An 11,838-nucleotide genomic window follows, 5' to 3' on the forward strand; every position below is an offset into this window, starting at 1 on the left:
ATATATATATATATATATATATATATATATATACTGTATACACCAAAGCCTGCAGGGATAAATATATATATATATAAATTTATCCCTGCAGGCTTTGGTGGATTCCTCTGCCCTACATAGTGTCATGCATGCACTCTGTCTCTTTAAATTAATGTCCTGCAAAGTCCAGAAAATGGACGTGGGAACAACAGGCTTCAGGTTGCGCTGAGCTTAGAGTCGTTCTCCTTATTATGTAAAAGGATTCTTCCACCTCCCTCAGCCGCTCTCTGCTCCACCCCCCCCTCCCGTTGCTGTCCAGTTGGTATGGGCCAGTCCGCCGTAACCTGCTCTCCATCCCGGATCCCCGTCCTGATGCGGCTGCTACTGTGTGTAAGAAAGAGACACAGAGAGGATAGGGACCAGCTGAAGACCACACCACGCGCAAAGGACCCCTCTTGGGCTGTTGGGGTAAGAGATGGAAAAAAGCATGTTTTGTGTGAATGGAAGTGAGTCTGTGTTTGTTGTGTTTTTCGCCACGGTTTGTGAGAGACGAGTTAACCTCTCACCCCGGGTGCTGTTCTTGGTGCTCCCATGCAGGCAGTCTCGGAGGTCCCAGGCTCGTGATTGCTGCATGGGCCAGAGGAGGATGATGTCTGGTGTCTGCAAGACTAAGGAGGGGAAGACCTCCCCATAGACACACACAGACACGCACACACACACACACACTCATACACATAACATCGACTCAGGGAAACCCAACTTCTAACAGGTGCCATTATCAAAAAGCATGTCAAGCACTGGAGCATCAAACCTGGGCAAACGCCTGTCTTGTGAGTACCACAGCATGTCACTTCACCTCCTGCCTCTGTAAAGGACTGCAGGTGTTCATATGCATGCAACAGTATAGGCAGAGACATTTGACCTAAGTTACTCAAACGCAATGTTTTGCACAGTTATAACTCGCCAACTTGTGCTGTATTTTTCTTTTCTGATTATCTCCTTATCTTGACCTAAAAGTTGGATGAGTTGCCAGAGTTGTTTTGAATTCATGTCTCGGTGGCAACAATAATTGGTTGTTGGAGTCAGTATTATTCTGCTTGATAGAAAAAAAAACATAACACTTTAACCTCCTCGGCTTGTTAAGTACAACTGGACACACAGATTGTTCACTTGGGGGTATAAAAAACCCAAACACAATTCACAGAGCTGAGGAAACAATAGAACTGAAACATGAGGTGTTCCAAGGGCTTCTCAGTAATTGTGTGGTTGGCGCTATAATTAACTCTCATTAGTACTGTCTTGCATGTGTCTGGCTCTCTCCTGGCATCTGCTTTCCTCTAGACGAGGGTTAAAAGAAACAGGCTGTTCGCAGAGACCTTTAGCAGTGCGGTGGTGCAGCAGTGGGTATATTCCAGCACTCTCAACTCTCACTCCTTTAATTAAGAGGATGACAGTTAACACTGTGGTGGCCATGCACTCGCACAGACCTGCTCTCAAATCAGAGTAGCTCCATTTCATTTCCAGTCGGCAGCTCAGACTCAGATATCAGAGCTGATCTGGGGCCAGGGGGGAAAGTGTCAGTCTGTCAGGTTTGTACAAACGAACCCCTTGCTGTCTCTGTGGCTTTGTCTGGAGTACCGTTTCCACCGTTTCCATTTTAGCCAGCCATTCTGCCTGTTTTGCTAGGCTGGAGTGTACGCATGGGCAAAGCCACATGGCCCTGCACTAGGGCGGATGCAGTGCTTTCTTATGTAAGTAATCTGGACACATGCCCCCCATGTGGAGAGACGGAGAGTCACAGAGAGGATCAGAGATGATAAATATAGTCTGAGGGTGTTGACAAACATCACAGTTACGTAGCCATGCAATCACAGCCAAATAGGTTGGCAAATACAGTTGTAGAAAAAGGCTGTGATGATCAACACACTGTTTATCAACTGGGACAAAGTAACATTTTCAGGCTCTATGCGCCTTTGCAAAACATCACCTTCCCCTTAGCCAGCAGTTAAAACTCTATGTGCAAACAAAAAAAATTTACCATTTCAGTGAGCTTTTCATTGTTCCCAGGCAATGGAGGAGAACTGTGTGTCTTTGGCTGTGGTTGAGTTTGTGTTTTGCACTCGGTGACTCCGCTGAGCCAGTTATTTTCTGTCTGTTGTTGTGCCTGTGTGCAGTGTGGCGAAACATATTAGGACACATCAGGACACAAATTGTCAGAGACAATTTATTCAACTCGTAATTTCTGCACGCTGCATGGATTTCGCTCAGGGTGGAAATAACTCTGTGCTCTGACAAAGAGTGGGTGTAAGACAAACGAGGGCTTAAGATATTACTTATGTAACCAATGGATATTAAAGCCTGTATCCATCAGGTCAAAGTGAATTGTTTTTTACAAAGTACATTATTTGTGTAATACACCAGGGCTACATAATGCACAATTTAAAAAAGGGAAACAGACAGCATACAGACTCATTTATTATTAATTATATAGATGTTGACAATTATCGTAAGTCCATCCTGACCTTGGGCGATAGTGGTTAGACACCAAGGGATTTAGTCTACAGAAAAAAAATTCTCTTTACAATTAGCGTGATGACCATTGTGGTGGTCTGTATTGCAGCTTAAGGTCTGCTGGTCATGCCTTGGACTGAATCACAGGCAAAACCTGAGGATGTGGTCCTGCTGACTGAGAGGGTGGGATTGCTCTCAGTCCACCTTTAAATGGGAAGGTGATCTCATCTACTGGGCTCTGACCTCAGTCCCCTGAGGAGATGGTGAGATGGAAAGAAATGGAGAGGGAGAGAGAGAAAGATAGACGGATAGAGGTGAGATGGAGAAAAATGGAGAGGGAGAGGGAGAGAAAAATAGACAGATAGAGGTGAAAGGGTCCAGAGTCAGAAAATTGAAATAATGACAGACATACACCTCTATAAGGTGCTTTCGTGACTATGCTAAGGGTGGAACTGATTTGAAGGATCGTACAGGATACCGATATCTATTGTTGTGGAAGCTGCTGGGGCTCAGTCGGTCATGCTGAACTGTCTGAGTGAATGTTTGTGAGGTCAGTAGAAGTACAGTAGGTGGATGGTAGCATAAGAGAGAATGGGACACATAGAGCTTAATGAAATCTCTGACCTGACACAGTTACACACACACCCACACTCAGAGGAAAAGAGACAGACAGACAGACAGACAGATGGATCATGGACAGACACACACACAAACAGGCAGAGAAAGAGATAAAGAGAGAGTGTGTGAGAGACATGCAACCGAATGCACACACACACACACACACACAAAGAGAGAGAGAGAGAGAGCGATAAAGAGAGAGTGTGTGAGAGAAAAAAGTAACAAAATGTGCACACATACACACACACATACAGAGAGAAGGAGGGACACAAATAAAAAGCAAGAGGGGAAATGCATACAGACCTACACAGCAGAGTTTATGAAAAGGATTTGACAGCATTCTCGTCAAAAGAGAAGGCCATTTATTTTTTTTCCTCGGGATGAAAGGACATTATGTTGGTCTGCTTTTATGGTGACCATAACACTTCATCACCTCCACACAGACACGCTGATGCGGCAGCTTGCTCTTCACGCCCCAGCGCAGTGCATGCGTCCGTCGGCCATAAGTCACACACGCTGCAGCAAACACACACACACGTGCCCGGAGACGGGAGAGAGCGACAGAGAGGGAGAATGTGAGGGAGAGAGGAGAAACAGATGCAAAGCCAGCCTCACAAGACGGACGCTCAGAGAGCGTAGAACAGATAAAGGCTATAGGCCATTATCTTGTGACGTTAGTGAAAGTGAAGGGAAATTTGTTGAAGCCGCCTCGCAAGTTGGTGCTGCTCCAAAATTCAGTCTCATGTCTCATATGATGTACCTCTCCATAAAGATTCATGATTATTGGGCTGGTCGTTTTTGTGTTATGTTGAAGAACTCACAGACAAACAATCAAACAGATGGACAAACCACACAGAAAACATTACTCCATTATACTGTACCTCCTTTCCAGGGGTGATAACAGATGAGAAAAGGGCTGTTCACACCAAGATACCGGCAAAACAAAATCATTCTAGCTAATACCAATGATGACATCCACACATAAAGTCAAGTCAAGTCAAGTCAAGTTTATTTATATAGCACATTTCATACACAGAGGTCATTCAATGTGCTTTACATAAACAAAAACCAAACAGTAATTATAGCAGATAAAAGCATAGATGGGCAAAGAGTAATAGTAATAAAAATAAAAATAATAATAATAATAAAAAGATCATAATAGAAAATAAAAACAAAGCATAAATCAAGATCAAATCAATAAGGAATAATTAACATAACAGACTCCAGATGGAGTAATTAAGAGACAGTTAGCAGAAAGCATCTGAGAACAATTTGGTCTTAAGTCTAGATTTAAAACAGGCTGCAGTTGGGGCCTTTTTAATGTCATCAGAAAGTTGGTTCCAAAGCTGAGCCGCATAGCAGCTAAAAGCTGCTTCGCCATGTTTAGTTCTAACAGCAGGCTTTACTAAGAGGTTTTTCTCCTGAGACCTCAGAGGACGAGAAGGTGTGTACTGCTGAAACATGTCTGATAGGTATTTAGGTCCTGCTCCATTTACTGATTTATAAACAATTAGTAGTGTTTTAAAGTCAACTCTGTGACATACTGGAAGCCAGTGCAGAGATTTAAGAATTGGAGTAATGTGCTCAGTTCTTTTTGTTTTTGTGAGAACCCTAGCTGCTGCATTTTGAATCATCTGAAGCTGTTTGATAGTCTTTTTAGGAAGGCCTGTGAAAAGCCCATTGCAGTAATCAACCCTGCTAGAGATAAATGCATGAATGAGTTTTTCTAAGTCATGTTTTGACATTAGCCCTCTCAGTTTGGCAATATTTTTGAGGTGATAAAAAGCTGATTTAGTTATCATTTTCATGTGACTGTTGAAATTTAGATCACTGTCGATTAATACACCGAGATTTTTAACAGTATCCTTTGCTTTCAATCCTTTTGTTTCAAGGAGAGTGGCAACCTTAATCCTTTCCTCCTTTTTACCAAATATAATTGCTTCAGTTTTTTCTTTGTTCAGCTGAAGAAAATTTTGAGCCATCCAAGTGTTGATTTGTTTTATACACTGACATAGAGATTCAAGGGGACCATAGTCTTTTGGTGACAGAGCTAAGTAAATTTGTGTGTCATCTGCATAGCTATGATATGAAATCAAATTATTTTGGATGATTTGTCCAAGTGGGAGCATATAGAGGTTGAATAATAGTGGCCCCAAGATCGACCCCTGGGGAACACCACAGGTCAGGGATGTTGGTGTTGAGGTACAGTTGCCGATGGCAACAAAGAAGCTCCTTTCTTGTAGATATGATTTGAGCCAGTTTAGAACTATGCCTGTAAATCCAACCCAGTGTTCTAGTCTGTGTAGTAAAATATTGTGATCAACAGTGTCAAATGCTGCGCTAAGGTCCAGTAGCACTCGGACTGATGTTTTACCAGAATCTGTGTTGAGACGTATGTCATTGAAAACCTTAATGAGAGCTGTTTCAGTGCTGTGATTTGCCCGAAAACCAGACTGAAAGTAATCAAAATACCCATTTGATGTTAGGAAGGTGGTTAGTTGATTAAAGACTACTTTTTCAATAATTTTGCCAATAAAAGGTAGATTGGATATGGGCCTGTAATTGTTTAAAATGGAGGCATCCAGGTTATTCTTCTTGAGCAGTGGCTTTACAACAGCTGTTTTTAGTGACTTAGGAAAAGTGCCAGACAGCAGTGATGTATTTACAATGTGAAGGACATCTGAGGCTATAAGGTGAAAAACAGTTTTGAAGAAATTTGTAGGCAGGGTGTCTAAGACACACGTGGAGGAGCTGAGAATCTGTACTGTTTTTTCAAGTGTTTCGTAGTCTATCAAATTGAACTCTGACATCAAGTTAAGTTTCCCTCTATTTGTAGCTGGAAGTTCCGGGTGTTGAATGAGTAATTTAGCAGATATATTGAGTCTGATTTTGTCAATTTTACCTTTAAAAAAAACATGAAAACTCATTGCATTTATTAGTTGAGAGAAGTTCGGGCACTAATTGTGAGGGAGGATTTGTTAACTTTTCGACAGTGGAAAATAAAACACGAGTGTTATTTGAACTCCTACTGATGATGTTAGAAAAGAAAGACTGTCTTGCTTTGCACATTTCAAAGTTATATGTGCGGAGCATGTCTTTATGGATGTCATAGTGGATCTGAAGTTTGTATTTACGCCATTTTCTTTCAGTCTTCCTACACTCTCTTTTTAGGAGTTTAACCGCTGGATTTTGCTTCCATGGTGCTTTCTGTTTGTCCTTAACTTTCTTGGATTTTAAGGGAGCAATGCCATCCATAATGTTTGCCATTTTTGCATTAAAGTGATCCAATAAGTCTTCTACTGAGTCTGACAAATTACTTGATGTCTGTGAGAGTGCTTGCTCAAAAAGAACACTTGTCTTATCATTTATGATTCTCCTTTTTACCAACATAGATCTGTTCTGACTGTGTGGGGACATAGACACATCAAAGAACACGCAGAAATGATCAGATAACGCCAGGTCTTTAACAGCTGTGGAGACATTGAGACCCTTTGTGATAACGAGGTCGAGTGTATGGCCTTGAGAGTGTGTTGGCTCCTGTATATGCTGTGTTAGGGAGAAAGTGTCGATTAGTGCAATGAATTCCTTGGCATAATTGTTTTCAGGATTATCCACATGTAGGTTTAGATCCCCTGATATAATAAGACAGTCAAACTCTATGCAAATGACTGATAGCAGTTCACCAAACTCTTCAAGAAAGACTTTAGCTGAATGTTTTGGAGGCCTGTAAATAGTCAGTAGTAAAATCTGAGGAGAAGACTTAATGCTTGCACACAGATATTCAAATGAAGTAAATTCACCAAATGATGACTGATTGCACTGAAAGGATGCCTTGAAAATTGTAGCTATCCCCCCTCCTCCTTTATTTGTTCTGGTAGCACTCAAAAAACTGAAATTTGGTGGAGCAGGTTCGATGAGGGTAGCAGCACTGTTTGCTTGGTCTAACCATGTCTCAGTTAAGAGTAAAAAATCAAGGTTGTATGTGCAAATAAGATCATTAATTAAGAATGATTTGTTTGAAAGAGATCTGATGTTTAGGAGAGCTAGTTTTGCTGTAAGAGTTGGGGAGCTATGATCCACTGGGGAAATCTGAGGCTGTAGTGGTACAGGTAGGAGATTTGACTGGTTTACCCTGTAGGCTCGATGTGCTAGTCTTCTATTACTTGTCAGAACAGGAATAGAAAATGACATAGGCTTACTGGGTCCCGGCATGTTCTCAAAACTACTGTCACTACCATTTCTATTGCAGGGACCCACAGAATATCATACAATACTCTCATGAAGTTGTTGGGTTGGGTTGGGTTGTTGGATTGGGTGGGGTGGTTATTGGGTGTGTGTAGTGATGGGAAATCAAGGAATAAAAGTCCAGAGTCTCCATCTGCCAGATGGGGTCCTGGGGGGTTTGTTGCTTCGCTATTAGCAAGTATTCCAGTAGTGTGTTCCATGTTGTTATGGCATTGTGGTGGCAAGGAGTCAACTATAACTATAACAACATGAACAATGATATAATTGGGGATTGCTTTCAGAACGATTTGACATTTGACACAGTCATCAACACAAAGAGAGACTTTCCTTATTGTTGGTCAATGGGGATGCTTTAATCGCTATATTGTTATTTTTATTGCTATATCATTATCGTTTGATCATTATGGTAATCATTATAATCATCGTTGCTGGTGTGAACGGCCCTTAAGACTGGAAGAATACGAGAAGAATGTATCTGGCAGATTTCATTGGCCAATTTATAAACACACACACTGAGAAATGCTCTGAGAAAAAACTCCTGTGCTGACTTCCTTCATTAATCCCCGAACACAGGCAGTCAGGGTGTGAGGAGAATGAGCAAACAATGAAGAGGAGGATGAGGATGAGGGAGATGAAAGGAATTCAGGGCTGGCAAGTTGATGTGCTGTTGCTCTTTGATGTCCTCCATCAGTTGTGCTAGCCTGGTGTTGTTTGACTTCATCTTTTTGCTTAAATCAGTGCACTCAATATCGCCACACGTCTTGGCGGAATATAAATCCAATTCGGGGAGGTGCAATCTTTCAGCAGGCCCATTATGGGCAAGCGCTGAGGTCGTCCGTCACTGTTTTGGACACGCCTGGCTTTTATAGTGGATTATTCCTCCGCATTGCCCTGAGCACCAGGCTAGTTGAAATATGACTCAGGTGGTAATGCATCCCCATTTGTAATAAATTCACAAGGGAAATCACGATAGAGCAGATATTACTGAATGTATCAGCCCTCCCACTTGACCTGATGCAATGAAAACGGCACTATAGCTCCACTCTGAAGGGTGAACCCACAGGTTCTTGCCATTCGTCTCTCTGTCACTGTCACTCAGACAAATCACGTTAGACCAAACTAGAGCGCACTTCCCTCTCGGTGATGTTCTGATAGCAGACATGTTTATAATAGTGTGTAGGTGGCTGACAGGCCTGAGGGGAGACATTTTGAAATGAAAACTGAACTACTGACATGTCATCATGTTTTGTCATGTTATACAGCAGAATTTAGCCAAATAGGCAGTAAATGTTTACACAATGTATATTATTTATTTGTTCAAATATAGTGTTCACTGTACTTAACACCTTAACACCTTCCAGCCTCTGAGATCTGTATGAGTGGTAAAGAGGTGTGTACATCCATCTCCCTGGTGCTTTGTCCTAAGCTGCCTTAAAGATTACACCATAAATCCACTCGCTAGAAAACACAGTGTCACCCAGGACAAGGTTGTCCAGTGGAATAGCATTACATCTGACAGACAAAGTATTGACCACATGTCAGTCATCCTGAAGGATGGTTTCTGGAAACATCTTCTGAGTAGCATGACACACTCGGTCATTAAACCAGCAATAGCCCATCAATGGCTACAAAAGGACAATAATCATTGTAATATTCATTTCAGCCTACGTCTGTGCTACGAGGTGTGGCAACTAAATAATGAAGCTGTTGTTATGGGTATAATGGGGACAAGTACAGCATGTTCTTTTCATTCCAACTGAATTCGGATGAGTCGGATCATTAAATTGCCACACCCAGTAAATAGTGCATTTGGTACACTTTGTAATAACATACTAACAAACATGTAGATGCCATTTAGTGGCATGATGTTGGTGAACTTATTAGTGTATTTTATATATTTGTGTATTTAATGTGGCATGATGTTGGTGAACCTTTTAGTGTATTTTATATATTTGTGTATTTAATGTATTTCTACACATGTCTAGACGAGGCAGTAAGGCTATACAATTTTCGTGTATATTTCTTCTGCGGTAATCAAAGAAGAATTACATTGCAGTCTTACCACCTGCCAGAGGCTTTCAAACCCTTTCTGCAAATCACATTCATCACACACACCGCAAGAACAGCGCACAGCAAGGGTCAGAACAGCCTACATTGCATAATGACACTCTCCAGCAGTTGTGTCACGCAAGCAGAGACACACACACACACACACACACACACACACACACACACATACACACACAATACTCTCCTTCGGAGCCTGTCCAATTAGCCCTCTTCCCTGTGTTGCGCTGCGGTGGTCCTGTAATAGCCAACCCTGGTACACAGAGAGAGATCAGCGCTCCATTATATAAGGCATCTATGTCTGTGAGGTAATTACCACGGGCCGTGTCCATGTCCGTGTCCAAGGCAGGGCCCCATCATGGCCTGCGCTCTCTCTCTCCCCTGAGGTCAGGGAGCCATGGACTCTGAGCCCATCAGATCTGCCCGCTGTAAGCTCCTTACGCGGTCTTAACTCCTACGGCGCTCCCGCCTCGCTCCGCCCGCGCTGGCATCTCCGCACACAAACACCACGCATGCAGCGAGGACTTGGCAGCCAGTAGTGCCTCTTAAGCCCGCTGACTGATATTTGTGTCATGGACACACACATACACACACACATACACATACACAAACACACACACACACACACACCACACACACACCACACACTCACACACAGCTACACACACAGCTACACACACAGCTACACACACACACACACACACACACACACACACACACAAACACACACACACACACAGTTGCAGACTGGACCGTATTGGGTTTTTGAAAGATCAAGGGAAAGGTCTTACAATAGCAGAGTCACTTTTGTGGAGCTGGCTTGAAGCAGAAGTGTTACATCAACACTATTGTAAATACTGTATTGTGTGTGTGAGAGAGAAACAGAAAGATGGAGAGAGGGAGAGAGAGAGTTATGTGTCATGCCAGTAAAGCTCACTGGATTTGAAAGAGAAAGAGAGAAAGGAAGAGAGAGAGAGAGAGAGCGAGAGAGAGAGAGAGAAAGGAAGAGAGAGAGAGAGAAAAAGGGAGAGAGAGAGGGATGAAGGCTAGAGAATGACAGAGTGATCCTTTGGGTAACTTGGCAAAAGTGTTTTTGACTCTTTTGGCTGTAAATGGACTGTAAGATATATACTATGTGTGTGCCTGCTCTTGTATAACGGTATGGCTGAGAGTGGGGGCCTTGTTTGGGCTTGCGTAAGATGCCAAGTGAGGAAGGGACAGAGATGCCTCCAGGGGGAGGAGGAGGAGGAGGAGGAGGAGGAGGAGGAGGCCAGCACTGCCATTCCTCCCCCCGACCTCCTTCACCTCCTCCAGCCTCACGGTCACCCCTGCCTCACAACGTCTCTCTGAGGAAACGGCTAACTTCGCTTATGTCCACACATAGTCGGGTATTTTTAAGCACAGAGATATTTTTATGGGTTGTTTTGGCCTTTCATCCACAAGAAAAATTCTAACATGGAGATTTTTCAAAACTCAGTCTGTGTGTGTGTGTGTGTGTGTGTGTGTGTGTGTGTGTTTGCATGTGCATAGGACAGGGGGGACATTTTTGAATTTATTTTTAAAATACGAGAGAGGGAAAACGTCTGCTTTTAAAAGTACTCGGCTACATGTGAACACAGTTGGTGAGGCCAATTGCAACTTGTAGATCATGAATTCCTTCTCTGTTAATGCAGAGTCTTGCTTACTCCTTTAAAGGAACACTTCACCGTTTTTTCATATTAAACTACGTTATTCCCCTAATGGATCCTAATGAATGCATTGGGTTAGCTAAGTGCTATCAAAGTTGCGCTGCGCGCCAGAGCCAGTGAGTGCACGCATTGAAACGTGAGAGGTATGTATCAACTCGTCTTAATTAAGCGAATAACATAGTTTAATATGAAAAAACGTGTGTTCCTTTAACGTTGGAACACCATTGCCGTTTTACCAGAGAAAAGAAGCCAAAACCAGTGACATGACATCTGAACATGTCAATGTTATATTGTGTTTGCTCTCAAAAGCACATAATAAAAGCACACAGTAAATAAGCCAGCGCGTTGTGTAAAGGGGACTGTGTGAGAGAGACGCTGGACATTGTGGCCATGGGGCAGAGGAATGGCTTTATGTAAGCTGTGCTTCTGAATCATCGTCACCGTCCTCCCCCAGTGTTGCCCCCCCACCCCACCCCACCCCCAACCTCAGTGTCTGTCACCACCCCCCCCCCCCCGGCTTGTGTCTTCTTTTGGGTGGGTGGCAGTGGCACGGCTCTGTCCGCCCACTGCCAGTGTGTGCAGGGACTGTGAAAAGCCCCTCTTGCTCTCTGAGCAAAGCCTCAAAGCAGCATCTCCCATCTGGCCATGCTGATTCAGAAATACCTACAGACTTTAAGATTTCCTTTGAACTGCAGTTCTAGCATATGACACCTTCATTAATCGGTTCGAA

At 43.0% G+C, this 11,838-nt stretch overlaps 1 protein-coding gene across 1 annotated transcript in view; it reads left to right on the top strand.

The window, feature by feature from the left end:
- Positions 1–363: 363 nt before the first annotated feature.
- The window catches only part of LOC134087907 (dysbindin-like), a 19,218-nt gene continuing 7,743 nt past the window's right edge, over positions 364–11,838 (top strand). The window contains exons 1-2 of the mRNA XM_062541748.1: positions 364–447; positions 577–809. Of these exons, the coding sequence (XP_062397732.1) occupies positions 767–809 (43 nt within the window). The 5' untranslated portion in view covers positions 364–447; positions 577–766. The remainder of the gene's footprint in view (positions 448–576; positions 810–11,838) is intronic.

This window comes from Sardina pilchardus, chromosome 7, assembly GCF_963854185.1.
Source record: "Sardina pilchardus chromosome 7, fSarPil1.1, whole genome shotgun sequence".
Lineage (NCBI taxonomy): Eukaryota > Metazoa > Chordata > Actinopteri > Clupeiformes > Clupeidae > Sardina > Sardina pilchardus.